The sequence below is a fragment of the Prionailurus bengalensis genome, chromosome X, assembly GCF_016509475.1.
Source record: "Prionailurus bengalensis isolate Pbe53 chromosome X, Fcat_Pben_1.1_paternal_pri, whole genome shotgun sequence".
Classification (NCBI taxonomy): Eukaryota; Metazoa; Chordata; class Mammalia; order Carnivora; family Felidae; genus Prionailurus; species Prionailurus bengalensis.
The window spans coordinates 64,180,535-64,196,152 of record NC_057361.1 but is presented as its reverse complement, the minus strand read 5'-3'; the positions used below and the strand labels follow the sequence as shown (position 1 = coordinate 64,196,152).

At 36.7% G+C, this 15,618-nt stretch overlaps 1 protein-coding gene across 1 annotated transcript in view; it reads right to left on the bottom strand.

Annotated features, from left to right (window-relative positions):
* Positions 1 to 12,191, bottom strand: part of LOC122477083 (fibronectin type III domain containing protein 3C1-like) — a 35,720-nt gene extending 23,529 nt beyond the window's left edge. The window contains exons 1-3 of the mRNA XM_043569987.1: positions 12,111 to 12,191; positions 6,265 to 6,340; positions 4,658 to 4,734 (exon numbers count right to left, since the gene is read on the bottom strand). Coding sequence (XP_043425922.1) covers positions 4,658 to 4,734; positions 6,265 to 6,340; positions 12,111 to 12,191 — 234 coding nt within the window. The remainder of the gene's footprint in view (positions 1 to 4,657; positions 4,735 to 6,264; positions 6,341 to 12,110) is intronic.
* Between the last annotated feature and the right edge of the window lie 3,427 nt (positions 12,192 to 15,618).

Below are 15,618 nucleotides of genomic sequence, written 5' to 3'. Positions count from 1 at the left end.
GGTCCCAGTAGTTCGTTTTTGCTTTTAATTCCCTTGCCTTTGGGGATGTGTCGAGTAAGAGATTGCTACGGCTGAGGTCAGAGAGGTCTTTTCCTGCTTTCTCCTCTAAGGTTTTGATGGTTTGCTGTCTCACATTTAGGTCCTTTATCCATTTTGAGTTTATTTTTGTGAATGGTGTGAGAAAGTGGTCTAGTTTCAACCTTCTGCATGTTGCTGTCCAGTTCTCCCAGCACCATTTGTTAAAGAGGCTGTCTTTTTTCCATTGGATGTTCTTTCCTGCTTTGTCAAAGATGAGTTGGCCATACGTTTGTGGGTCTAGTTCTGGGGTTTCTGTTCTATTCCATTGGTCTATGTGTCTGTTTTTGTGCCAATACCATGCTGTCTTGATGATGACAGCTTTGTAGTAGAGGCTAAAGTCTGGGATTGTGATGCCTCCTGCTTTGGTCTTCTTCTACAAAATTCCTTTGGCTATTCGGGGCCTTTTGTGGTTCCATATGAATTTTAGGATTGCTTGTTCTAGTTTCGAGAAGAATGCTGGTGCAATTTTGATTGGGATTGCATTGAATGTGTAGATAGCTTTGGGTAGTATTGACATTTTGACAATATTTATTTTTCCAATCCATGAGCAGGGAATGCCTTTCCATTTCTTTAAATCTTCTTCAATTACCTTCATAAGCTTTCTATAGTTTTCAGCATACAGATCCTTTACATCTTTGGTTAGATTTAATCCTAGGTATTTTATGCTTCATGGTGCAATTTTGAATGGGATCAGTTTCTTTATTTGTCTTTCTGTTGCTTCATTGTTAGTGTATAAGAATGTAACTGATTTCTGTACATTGATTTTGTATCCTGCAACTTTGCTGAATTCCTGTATCAGTTCTAGCAGACTTTTGGTGGAGTCTATCGGATTTTCCATGTATAATATCACGTCATCTGCAAAAAGCGAAAGCTTGATTTCATCTTTGCCAATTTGGATGCCTTTGATTTCCTTTTGTTGTCTGATTGCTGATGCTAGAACTTCCAGTACTATGTTAAACAGCAGCGGTGATAGTGGGCATCCTTGTCGTGTTCCTGATCTCAGGGAAAAAGCTCTCAGTTTTTCCCCGTTGAGGATGATGTTAGCTGTGGGCTTTTCATAAATGGCTTTTATGATCTTTAAGTATGTTCCTTCTATCCCGACTTTCTCAAGGGTTTTTAGTAAGAAAGGGTGCTGGATTTTGTCGAAGGCCTTTTCTGCATCGATTGACAGGATCATGTGGTTCTTCTCTTTTTTTTTGTTAATGTGATGTATCACGTTGATTGATTTGCGAATGTGGAACCAGCCCTGCATCCCAGGAATGAATCCCACTTGATCATGGTGAATAATTCTTTTTATATGCCGTTGAATTCGATTTGCTAGTATCTTATTGAGAATTTTTGCATCCATATTCATCAGGGATATTGGCCTGTAGTTCTCTTTTTTTACTGGGTCTCTGTCTGGTTTAGGAATCAAACTAATACTGGCTTCATAGAATGAGTCTGGAAGTTTTCCTTCCCTTTCTGTTTCTTGGAAGAGCTTGAGAAGGATAGGTATTATCTCTGCTTTAAACGTCTGGTAGAACTCCCCTGGGAAGCCATCTGGTCCTGGACTCTTATTTGTTGGGAGATTTTTGATAACCGAGTCAATTTCTTCACTGGTTATGGGTCTGTTCAAGCTTTCTATTTCCTCCTGATTGAGTTTTGGAAGAGTGTGGGTGTTCAGGAATTTGTCCCTTTCTTCCAGGTTGTCCAATTTGTTGGCATATAATTTTTCATAGTATTCCCTGATAATTGTTTGTATCTCTGAGGGATTGGTTGTAATAATTCCATTTTCATTCATGATTTTATCTATTTGGGTCATCTCCCTTTTCTTTTTGAGAAGCCTGGCTAGAGGTTTTTCAATTTTGTTTACTTTTTCAAAAAACCAACTCTTGGTTTCGTTGATCTGCTCTACAGGTTTTTTAGATTCTATATTGTTTATTTCTGCTCTGATCTTTATTATTTCTCTTCTGCTGCTGGGTTTAGGCTGCCTTTGCTGTTCTGCTTCTAGTTCCTTTAGGTGTGCTGTTAGATTTTGTATTTGGGATTTTTCTTGTTTCTTGAGATAGGCCTGGATTGCAATGTATTTTCCTCTCAGGACTGCCTTCGCTGCGTCCCAAAGCGTTTGGATTGTTGTATTTTCATTTTCGTTTGTTTCCATATATCTTTTAATTTCTTCTCTAATTGCCTGGTTGACCCACTCATTCGTTAGTAGGGTGTTCTTTAACCTCCATGCTTTTGGAGGTTTTCGAGACTTTTTCCTGTGGTTGATTTCAAGCTTCATAGCATTGTGGTCTGAAAGTATGCATGGTATAATTTCAATTCTTGTAAACTTATGAAGGGCTGTTGTGTGACCCAGTATATGATCTATCTTGGAGAATGTCCCATGTGCACTCGAGAAGAAAGTATATTCTGTTGCTTTGGGATGTAGAGTTCTAAATATATCTGTCAAGTCCATCTGATCCAATGTCTCATTCAGGGTCCTTGTTTCTTTATTGACCGTGTGTCCAGATGATCTAGCCATTTCTGTAAGTGGGGTGTTAAAGTCCCCTGCAATGACCACATTCTTATCGATAAGGTTGCTTATGTTTATGAGTAATTGTTTTATATATTCGGGGGCTCCGGTATTCGGCGCATAGATATTTATAATTGTTAGCTCTTCCTGATGGATAGACCCTGTAACTATTATATAATGTCCTTCTTCATCTCTTGTTACAGCCTTTAATTTAAAGTCTAGTTTGTCTGATATAAGTATGGCTACTCCAGCTTTCGTTTGGCTTCCAGTAGCATGATAAATAGTTCTCCATCCCCTCACTCTCAATCTAAAGGTGTCCTCAGGTCTAAAATGAGTCTCTTGTAGACAGCAAATAGATGGGTCTTGTTTTTTTATCCATTCTGATACCCTATGTCTTTTGGTTGGCGCATTTAATCCATTTACATTCAGTGTTATTATAGAAAGATATGGGTTTAGAGTCATTGTGATGTCTGTATGTTTTATGCTTATAGTGATGTCTCTGGGACTTTGTCTCACAGGGTCCCCCTTAGGATCTCTTGTAGGGCTGGTTTAGTGGTGACAAATTCCTTCAGTTTTTGTTTGTTTGGGAAGACCTTTATCTCTCCTTCTATTCTAAATGACAGACTTGCTGGATACAGGATTCTTGGCTGCATATTTTTTCTGCCTAGCACCCTGAAAATCTCGTGCCACTTCTTTCTGGCCCTCCAAGTTTCAAAAGAGAGATCAGTCACGAGTCTTATAGGTCTCCCTTTATATGTGAGGGCACGTTTACCCCTTGCTGCTTTCAGAATTTTCTCTTTATCCTTGTATTTTGCCAGTTTCACTATGATATGTCGTGCAGAAGATCGATTCAAGTTACGTCTGAAGGGAGTTCTCTGTGCCTCTTGGATTTCAATGCCTTTTTCCTTCCCCAGTTCAGGGAACTTCTCAGCTATGATTTCTTCAAGTACCCCTTCAGCACCAAAAAGGTAATTTTTTGACAATAGATAATATATTGACATGGTTTAAAACCGTAAAGTATAAAAAACTATATATGAATAAATTCCCTCCTAAACCTTATCTGCTCCCCCAATAGATAATGATTGTTCTTAGTTTCTTATGAATCCTTCCAGAATTTGTCTATACAAGCAAGAATACTGATTGTTATTTTCCTCATTTTTATGGCATAAAAGGTAGCATAATTTGCACTATTACCATCTGTACATTGCTTTTTACACTTAGCAATATATCCTAAAGATCTTTCTATATCTGTACATAGAACTTCTCCACGTTTTTGCACAGCTGCATAGTACTCCATTATATGGATGTCCTCCATTATACACAGTTCTCCGTTAACAAGCGCGAGTTGTTTCCAACCTTCTGAGATTATAAAGAATATTGTAATGAATAGTCTTGTACACTCATTATTCCACATTTGTAAAAAAATCTGTAGGATAAATTCCTCAAAATGGAATTGCTAGGTGAAAAAGTATATGCATTTGTATTTTTGTTAGGTATTGTTGAAATAGATAATTCCATTTAGAATCAAACCATATTGACTTAAGCATGTTTTTGATTTCCACAGTTGTGCAATAGAAACAGACACATTCTCAATTATAAACTTCTGAGGCCATGGAATATCTTGTTAATATCTATGGAAGCCAAATATCCTTTTCTATTTAAGTGCTTAGTAAATATTTGAGGAATTTACAGAAAGTGTCCTTTGTTGTCTAGCATCTGTGAATGAAATACTACTAAACTGAAAATACTAATTTTAGGGACTAAAGCCTACATACTATCAGAAGCCATTACTGCAGCAATTGTAATAGATAATTAAGATTGGTTAAGGTACTCAGAAACAAAAAGCAATAGAGGATTAATAAATGTGAAGAGATATAAATTCGTTAGATGAATAAGGAATTATTTACAAGACAATCTAAGGGAGATTTGGTTAAGCATCACTGAAATTGCTTTTTAGCAATGATGATAACAATAAAATGAACAACTAAATAGTATTCCAGAAGTTCTCTTATCATATAGTGACACAAAAATAACTGTTGAATGATGCCTTAGTGCTAAATATTAAATCAAAACATACTAGTATACCTGAGACATGTAACCAGGAGGAAGATATATTGGTGGCAAAGTGCCACTTGGTGACATTAGAGGTACATCAGCGGGTCCTAAAAGAGAATTATTATTAATAAACTCTTTAATAACTTTAAACAAAGTCTATTTAACTTTTCACAGTGAAAACTAGCTGCAAACTTTAACAACAGCCAGCCATTTTGAAAGTGCAAGTTGTTTACTTGTAAAGGAGACTAGGTATGAATGTAGATGAATCAATGCAAATTCATCCAAATGATGGAAAATAAAGCACATAATGTGGATTGGGTAAAATTTATATTATAAAAATGTTGGCAAATTTTACTGCTAATAAAAATGAACTATCAGCTTTCCAGTATAATTGTACTTTTACTTATGTATATATTGAGTAATAGTTTTACTCTGAACCATAAAATATATTTCATATAGTGATGTTACATTATAAAATTTAAATTTTAAGCTTTTCAGTGATAATAGTAAAGTGAAATAGTTTTTAGAAAACAGAGTAATATAGAGAAGCACCCAATACTACTCATGTGATACCCTACTTCTATACTAGGTATTCTTACCGTCTTATACATACAATTGCATAGGAACTAAAAATCAGACATAGAATGGAAACTTTCATGAGTCATCATTCTTTTATTTGAAATTATAATTAATGTTTAGTTTAAATAATATATGTGGCTTTCAAGTCATAGAATGGCAATTTATTTTTAATAATGGGGAAAATAATAAACATTAGTTTGCAATAAACTTTATATAGCAGCCATGTGGAATCCATTGCTAAATGAGAATGTTTAAAAAATTTTTGGGACATAACTCTAAAGCACTTCAGGATACAAAATAATGGCATAAGAACAGAAACAGTCATCACAATTTGAAATAATACTAAATCTTATAGTACATAAATATTAATTTCATATTGCTGTGGAATCAATTCTATATGTATATTTATACATATATAGCAAATTAATATGCATATATAAATAATTTACCCCCTTGTTGTATATTATTATATTTTGAATATCTAGTATAGTGCTGGAACATGATAGGCACTAAAGAAATATTTGAATGTATGAATGAATCAGCTCTCCGAAGGCCTCATAATAACCTCCAATAAGAGCATAGTCTAAAACTATCGGTGGCCATCAATATATTCCAAATGTGAAATTTTTCAAATGGAATTCTTGATTTAATCTTCAATTTAAAAAAGTATCTTACATGAAGATTTCTAGTAAGACTAGCTCTGTTTGTTCTATTGATACTATGCTCCTGTGAGGACTATATAAATTTAAGAGCATTCCAGGGTCCCTGGGTGGCTCAGTTGGTTAAGCATCCGACTTCGGCTCAGGTCATGATCTCATGGTCTATGAGTTCGAGCCCTGCGTCGAGGTCTGTGCTGACAGCTTAGAGCCTGGAGCCTGCTTCAGATTCTGTGTCCCCCTCTGTCTGCACCTCCCCTGCTCGCACTCTGCCTCTATCTCTCAAAAATAAATACACATTAAATTTAAGAGCATTCCATCTGGCTCCAACAGGAAAGGATACTAATTACTAGTAATCTATTTGCTTTCAAGTAACACAAACCTGATTATACTTTTACTGACCTTGGATATTCTGAATATTCCCATCATCAGACTTGAGGGTGAGGGTCTCCCCAGGGTTAACTTGCACCAATATAATCTAGAAATAAACCATTCTTTGATGACATACTTTTCTGTTAATCTATGAAAAATCATTATTGTAATTCTTAAAAGTTTTTATTTAAATTGCAGTTAGTTAACATAAAGTGTAATATTAGTTTTAGCTGTACAATTTAGTTATTCAACACTTGTATACAACACCTAGTGCTAATCACAAGAGTGTACTCCTTAATCCTCATCACCTATTTAACCCATCTCCCCAGGACCCTCCCCTGTGCTAATCACTAGTTGGTTCTCTACAGTTAAGAGTCTATTTCTTGGTTTCTCTCTCTCTTTTTCTTTGCTCATTTGTTTTGTTTCTTGAATTCCACATATGAGTGAAATAATATGGTATTTGTCTTTCTCTAATTGACTTATTTCACCTTAGCATAATGCTCTCTACCTCTGTCCATGTCATTGCAAATGGAAAAACTTCATTATTTTTTATAGCTGAATAATATTCCATTGTATAGATATACCACACCTTATTTATCCATTCATCAGTCAGTGGACATTTGGACTGTTTCCATGATTTGGGTATTGTAGATAATGCTGCTATAAACATCGGAATGCACATATATCTTCAAATTTGTATTTTTATATCCTTTGGATAAATACCTAGCAATGTAATTCGTGGATCATAATGTAGTTCTTTTTTTTTTTTTTTTTTTAATTTTTTGAGGAACAAGACAGGGATATCCATTCTCACCATTCTTTTTTAACCCTAGCTTTGGAAATCCTAGCCACAGCAATAAGACAACAGAAAGAAATAAAAGGCATCCAAATCAGCAAAGAAGAATTCAAACATTTACTATTTGTAGATGACATGGTATTCATTATATTCATCTATGTAGATGACATGGTTTTCTATGTAGAAACCCCCCCAAAAATCCATCAAAAAATTCCTAGAACTCATACATAAATTTAGTAAAGTCACACAATGCAAAATAAAATCAAAATACAGAAATCGGTTGCATTTCTATACACCAGTAATGAAGCAACAGAAAGAGAAATCAAGGAATCAATCACATTACAATTGCACAAAAAAACCGTAAGATACCTAGGAATAAGCCTAACCAAAGAGGTAAATGACTTGTGGTCTGAACTCTATAAAACACTGATGAAAGAAACTGAAGATGGCACAAAGAAATGGAAAAACATTCCATGTTCATGGATTGGAAGAACAAATTTGTGTAAATGGCTATACTACCCAAAGCAATCTACACATTTAATTCAATCCCTATCAAAATACCAACAGCATTTTTCACAGAGCTAGAACAAACAATCCTAAATTTTTATGAAACCAGAAAAGACCCTGAGAAGCCAAAGCAACATTGAAAAAGAAAAGCAAAGCTGGAGGCATCACTATTCCAGACTTCAAGGTCTATTACAAAACTAGTGATCAGGACAGTATGGTACTGGCACAAAAACAGTCACATAGATCAATAGAACAGAATAGAAAGCCCAGAAAGAAACCTACATCTATATTGTAAATTAATCCTTGGCGAAGCAGGAAAGAATATCCAATGCAAAAATGGCTCTTCAACAAATGGTGTTGGGAAAACTGGACAGCAACGTGAAAAAGAATGAAACTGGACCACTTTCTTACACTGTACACACACATAAATTCAAAATGGATGAAAGACCTAAATGTGATGAAGCCATCAAAATCCTAGAGGAGAATATGGACAGCAACCTCTTTGACATTAGCCACACAGCAACTTACTTGATATATTTCCTGAGGCAAGGGAAACAAAAGCAAAAATAAACTATTGGGGCCTCATGAAGATAAAAAGCTTCTGTACAGCAAAGGAAACAATCAACAGAACTAAAAGACAACCTATGGAATGGCAGAAGATATTTGCAAATGACGTATCTGATCAAGGGTTAGTATCCAAAATGTATAAAGAACTTATAAAACTCAACACTCAAAAAACAAATAATTTAGTTAAAAATTGGCAGGAAAAGACATATCATATGTTTTCACTCATATGTGGATCTTGAGAAACTTAACAGAAGACCATGGGGGAAGGGAAGGGGAAAAAATAGTTACAAACAGAGAGGGAGGGAGGCAAACCATAAAGAGACTCTTAAATACAGAGAACAAACTGAGGGTTCATGGGGGTGGGGAGAGGGGAAAGCAGGTGATGGGCACTGGGGAAGGCACTTGTTAGAATGAGCACTGGGTGTTGTATGTAAGCCAGTTTGACAAGAAATTATATTTAAAAAATGGGCAGGAGACATGAATAGACATTTTCCCAAAGAAGACATCTAGATTGCCAACAGACACATGAAGAGATGCTCAACATCATTCATCATCAGGGAAATACAAATCAAAACTGCAATGAGTTATCACCTCACACCTGTTAGAATGGCTAAAATTAACAACACACACAAAAAACAGGTGTTGGTGAGGATATGGAGAAAGTGAAACTCTCTTCCACTGTTGGTGGGAATGCAAACTGGTGCAGCCACTCTGGAAAACAGTATGGAGGTTCATTATTTTCATTTTGAGAAATATTCAGATTCACTAATTATTGAAGTTTTGAAATGCTCAAGAAGAAGAGTACAATTGGATCAATGGGGACTTAGGAGAAATTCAATATCCCTAAGTAATGGGTCCTTTCCAACCCAAATGAAACTTAATAAAGTCATAGAAAACAGGTGCATTGACATGGAAAGACCAACACCCACTCTCCAGTAAAAAACCCTACAAAAAAAGAAAAACAGAAAACAAAATTTGTCTGATGGTAAAATTCAGACATACTTGTTGTATCCAGTATTGTGGACAAGAAGGCCATCTTGTATATCTCTTGGGATGAGTCATCATTTGTGAATAATTTGTAGTATACTGTGTTCCAACAGTGGTGTCCAGATGATAATTCTCCATCTAGTAAAAAAGGACTTTTAATTTCAATATGGTCATTTTTATCTCAGTTCCTTTTGATATGGTGATGTCAAGCCAATGTATAAGCCAGAAGTACAATATTTACTTTTTTGAATTCCAAAGAAAAGTTAAGTGATATTTTCACATTGTGTATGTAGATAAGACTTTTCTTGAATAGATTTTAAAAATTATTTATATTTTATTTTAGAGGGAGAGAGAGAGAGAGTCCCAAGCAGGCGCCACACCCAGGGAGGAGCCCAGTGCAGGGTTTGATCCCACGACCTCAGGATTGTGACATGAGCTGAAATCAAGAGTCAGAAGCTCAACTGACTCAGCCACCCACGTGCCCCTTGAATAGGTTACTTTAAATGAATAAATGTTAGGGGCCCCTGGGTGGCTTAGTGGGTTAAGTGTCTGACTTCAGCTCATGATATTGCAGTTCATGGTTCTGAGCCCTATGTCGGGCTCTGTGTTGACAGCTCAGAGCCTGGAGCCTGCTTCGGATTCTTGTCTCCTCCTCTCTCTGCCCCTCTCCCACTCACGCCCTGTCTCTGTCTCTCTCTTTAAAAAATAAACATTAAAAAAATTTAAGTGAATAAATGTCAAATGTAAACCATACTCTTTCTTTCTTGAAACCAGTCCTGTAGGTAGAAGTCATCGCAGCTCAAAATGTTACTTTTAAATATTAGAAAGTTGAACTCACAGCTGTGAATGAGTATGAAAAAAGTTTATCCCAATCAAAATTGCACCAGCATTCTTCTCGAAACTAGAACAAGCAATCCTAAAATTCATATGGAACCACAAAAGGCCCCGAATAGCCAAAGGAATTTTGAAGAAGAAGACCAAAGCAGGAGGCATCACAATCCCAGACTTTAGCCTCTACTACAAAGCTGTCATCATCAAGACAGCATGGTATTGGCACAAAAACAGACACATAGACCAATGGAATAGAATAGAAACCCCAGAACTAGACCCACAAACGTATGGCCAACTCATCTTTGACAAAGCAGGAAAGAATATCCAATGGAAAAAAGACAGCCTCTTTAACAAATGGTGCTGGGAGAACTGGACAGCAACATGCAGAAGGTTGAAACTAGACCCTTTTTCTCACACCATTCACAAAAATAAACTCAAAATGGATAAAGGACCTAAATGTGAGACAGGAAACCATCAAAACCTTAGAGGAGAAAGCAGGAAAAGACCTCTCTGACCTCAGCCGTAGCAATCTCTTACTCGACACATCCCCAAAGGCAAGGGAATTAAAAGCAAAAGTGAATTACTGGGACCTTATGAAGATAAAAAGCTTCTGCACAGCAAAGGAAACAACCAACAAAACTAAAAGGCAACCAACGGAATGGGAAAAGATATTCGCAAATGACATATCGGACAAAGGGCTAGTCTCCAAAATCTATAAAGAGCTCACCAAACTCCACACCCGAAAAACAAACAACCCAGTGAAGAAATGGGCAGAAAACATGAATAGACACTTCTCTAAAGAAGACATCCGGATGGCCAACAGGCACATGAAAAGATGTTCAGCGTCGCTCCTTATCAGGGAAATACAAATCAAAACCACACTCAGGTATCACCTCACGCCAGTCAGAGTGGCCAAAATGAACAAACCAGGAGACTATAGATGCTGGAGAGGATGTGGAGAAACGGGAACTCTCTTGCACTGTTGGTGGGAATGCAAATTGGTGCAGCCGCTCTGGAAAGCAGTGTGGAGGTTCCTCAGAAAATTAAAAATAGACCTACCCTATGACCCAGCAATAGCACTGCTAGGAATTTATCCAAGGGATACAGGAGCACTGATGCATAGGGCCACTTGTACCCCAATGTTCATAGCAGCACTCTCAACAATAGCCAAATTATGGAAAGAGCCTAAATGTCCATCAACTGATGAATGGATAAAGAAATTGTGGTTTATATACACAATGGAATATTACGTGGCAATGAGAAAAAATGAAATATGGCCTTTTGTGGCAACGTGGATGGAACTGGAGTGTGTGATGCTAAGTGAAATAAGCCATACAGAGAAAGACAGATACGATATGGTTTCACTCTTATGTGGATCCTGAGAAACTGAACAGGAACCCATGGGGGAGGGGAAGGAAAAAAAAAAAAAAGAGGTTAGAATGGGAGAGAGCCAAAGCACAAGAGACTTAAAAACTGAGAACAAACTGAGGGTTGATGGGGGGTGGGAGGGAGGAGAGGGTGGGTGATGGGTATTGAGGAGGGCACCTTTTGGGATGAGCACTGGGTGTTGTATGGAAACCAATTTGTCAATAAATTTCATTAAAAAAAAAGTTTAGTCTGCTTTAGAGTCATGTTTTTAAATTTCTTAAAATATTTATTCATTTTGAGAGAGAGACACACACAGACCATGGGTGGGGGGAGTGGCAGAGAGAGAGGAAGACACAGAAACCAAAGCAGGCTCCAGGTTCTGAGCTGTCAGTACAGAGCCCGATGTGGGGCTCGAACTTGTGAACCGCGATATCATGACCTGAGCTGAAGTTGGATGCTTAACCGACTGAGCCACCCAGGTGCCCTAGAGTCATATTTTTAAACTATTCTTCAGAAGATACTGTCTGTGGATAGTATAAACTTTCAACACCAGGAGTTTTGAGCTGATCAAGGGAGACTGAAAAAACAGCTAAAGCAACCTAAAAAGAGGTTATATGTGGCCTAAGGTAATGTTAAATGTCTCTAAAAGGATTTTAAAAGGCCTACAAGTAAGATTAATCAATGTTGGTGAAAAGACTGGAAACTTGTGAACTAAATGACCAAACATAAAAATGACACACTTTTTCTAAATAAAAGCCAATACTGGATTCAAGAAAAAATTGTCCAGTTATAATGAAAAATTAAGCAAAACTATCCTTACCTGTTGCATGGAGTCCCCATTGATAACTGGAACTATAGGAGGTATTTCAGTAAGAGTAGGTGCAAGTCCATGTTCAGCCATGTCTAAAAAGATTGACTTTTACAGTAAGTGATGTTTCTAAAAGTGAAAGATTAAACAAATTAAGTCAAAGTAGTGATTTTAAATGACAAAACCTGATGAAATAGTCCTTAGCAAAGCCATTTTAGATAACTTTTCTCTCCGAAAATGTTTACTTAACTGATATTGTTTTATGGAAACATTTCAAAATAATCATTGATTTTCACAAATAAAAATATATGAAATATAGAGTGCAGAGATTTGTTCACTCCTCACTCATGAAAACAAGTGAAGATAGCTCTATTTCACAGTGTGAAGAATGGTTTAGTTAAGTCATTCGTCATTTGACTCAGATCAAGTTCGGTTAATTTCCAATCTATGATGTTAACGGTCAAATAAGACTTTATATGGATTAGAAGGCTGTAAGAATTAACTAGATCCTATTAAAAAGGATAGGAACATAGCTTTTACCTTAACTTAGATACTAAAACCAAATATCTTAAGCATAATGCAAAGCTTCAAACCCAAACCTTTAAACTTAAAATAATTTCCAGATTCAAATACTTCATGTGTAGATGGCTACAAGTGATAAAATATGGTAGATTAGTCCAGATTCTTGATTCCATAAACACTTGGACAAAAATCAGAAAGAAAAATATGATTCTTTTGAAGGTGGAGAAAGAGGCTACTCAAGAGAGAACCTCTTGGAGCTAGGCAAGTCTTCCAAATGAAGTGTACTGTTGTGTTTCACAAATCCTTGGTAACACTGATTTAAAAGAATGTTCACTATGTCATAATTCTAGTCACTACTTACATCATTTCCTTATCAAGTTTTTTATACAGTATTAGGATACTTTTTGCTTGGAAATACAACTTTTTATAAATGAGAGACTCTTATTTTTTTTTTGAAAGGAAAAGTATTGGGATTCATAAAGAAGCAGGGGGCATATCCAGCAGGAAAATGTGTATGTCCTTCTAGGATATAGATATAGGGACTAGCTATGGACTTAATGTTCTTTTTAGATTACTCAACAGTGGAAAGCACTTTAGGCTAACTTAAATCTCTCTTGTATTACCACAAAATTTGTTTCACTTATGGCAAAAGTCACTGTTCTCCAGCTCATTCTAATGACTTGATTGATCAAGATTTGAAACAACTTACAATGACATTTTTAAAATAGAGACTATGGCAACAAACTCTTTGCATGTGTATGTGTATATATACCCTCCCATCCCTTAACCTACTCATTTTCATCAGAATTTCCAATAATTGGTGCACATGATATGTCATATTAATAGAGTTTGCTGCTTCATCTCTTTATCTTTTCTATAGTTGGGCACCAAAAGATCTAGAATTAATTTAATCATTGATTCAATCTTGGGTGACATCCATACATCAACAGATTCAAAATGGACAGTCTGAGGTAGATAACTATACCTGAGTAAAAATTGAGAAGGGAGTTTTAATTGTTTTGAAACTAAAATTAGTTGGTATATTCCTTAACATATAAATGTTTTAAAAATTCCTATTAACAAGTTAACATTATATGTAATTGTGTCCAATTTAGAGAAATTGTTTTTAGTATTTAAGTTTTACAGGTTAAATGATGTTGGTTTAAAAATTTTTTTAAGTATATTATTTATTGTCAGAGAGATCAAGCTAGTGGGTGAGTGGCAGAGAAAGCGGGAGAAAGAAAATCCCAAGCAGGCTCTGCCCTGACAGTGTGGAGTCTGTTGTTGAACTGTGAGATCATGACCTGAGTTGAAACAAAGAGTCAGATGCTTAACCAACTGAGCCACCCAGGCACCCCAAATGATGTTTATTATATGAGGAATCAAATTTTGTTTTAACACTTGGATAACATTTTATTCCATCCCTTTATGTTTTCATTACTCTATCATTTTAAGGGTTAAATGATAAATTCATGTTTAGATCTTTAATTTCTACCAATGTTACAAAAAATTATTTTATAAGAACAATAAAAATTTAAGGTAACAATGATATCACAATTAGTTTTTCATGAGGATACATTTATCCTTTTTAGTATATATAATATATTGAATAATCAAAATTCAGAACTATAGAACTTTGTCATTTTTATAGACATATCAGTATTATTAAAGAAAAAGTTGGGAGTTAAGATGGCAGAGTAGTAAGGAGACCCTAGGCCTGTCTCATCCCTCAAACAAATTAGATCAACATGAAACCATTTTGAACACCTAGGAAATCAATCTGAGGATTAACAGAACAATCTGTATAATTTGAGGGAGAGAATGTAGCAGGTACGTTGTGTGGACAGGTGAATTGGGGAAGAGAAGAGCTGTGACTCCACAGAGGGAAGGGAACCCTTTTCATGGAGAGGAGAAAGAGAGAGCAGGAGAGAGAGCAACATATTGGGTTTGCACAAGAAAGCACCCTGAAAGCAAGTAGAGATAAAATGAAAACACATGCAGGGGACTACACAAGAAAACTGTTCCCAAAAGACAGGGCTTCAATACTGTCAGTTTTTTTATAAACACTGGAGCACAGAGTCTGAAGTTTCAGAGATCAGTGCCTGGTGGTGTTCTGATGAGGATGCAGGGCAGAATCCTGGGAGCGAAGAGTGTGGTCTGAGGATTCCCTAGGTCACATTTGGAGAAGCGGTTCCCCTGCGTGGAATGCATTTGGTAGAGGTGATATGGCCTCTCCATGGGCAAAAGACCCAGCAGGTAACATCAGGCTGCCCCATTCACCTGAATAGGAACAAGGACAGAGGCTGAGGGCAGAAAACACTGGCACCAGCTGTGTGTTGTGATTTACCATCAACTCTGAGCTGCTGTCACTGCACGGTTGCACAACCATTTCCTGTGACAAGCCAGCATCAACCACAGTGCTGTGAGTCTGCCTCATCCCCAACGAGAGGATCACTGAGTATCTAAACCTCAGAAGTCTCTGAAGGGTGGGGTTTTGAAACACTGCTGCACCTGAGATAAAACTCTAGAGGGAGGCGCTGCCTGGTAGGTGGACAGCTCTGAGCTAATGGAAGCGGGAGACACAGGAGGGTTGACTGATGCTGTGTGAGTGTGAGAACATCCGGCTCTGGAGAATAGAGAGCAGGGCAAGGCCATTTTCACCATTAGCCCAACAAGGATTGACCCCAGTGATCTAAACAATGCCACCAAGTGTAGCTGTTACAACAAGTCCTGCTCTCTGCACCCTAAAGGCACATCTCCACTAGGGTAAATTGGAAAAACAGAGAAGCAAGCTCTTACCCAGAAGACCAGCACAAATCCCTTCTATGTGCTTAGTCTACTATACATAGTGCTACAATGTTTCGGCTCTAGGAAAAACTGGATCTAGGTTCATATGGGTTTTTTTCTTTGTTCATTTGTTCATTTTGTTGTTGCTTCTGTTTTTGTTTATGTTGTTGTCATTGTTGTTTTCGTTTGTTTCTTGGATACAGAAAGATCA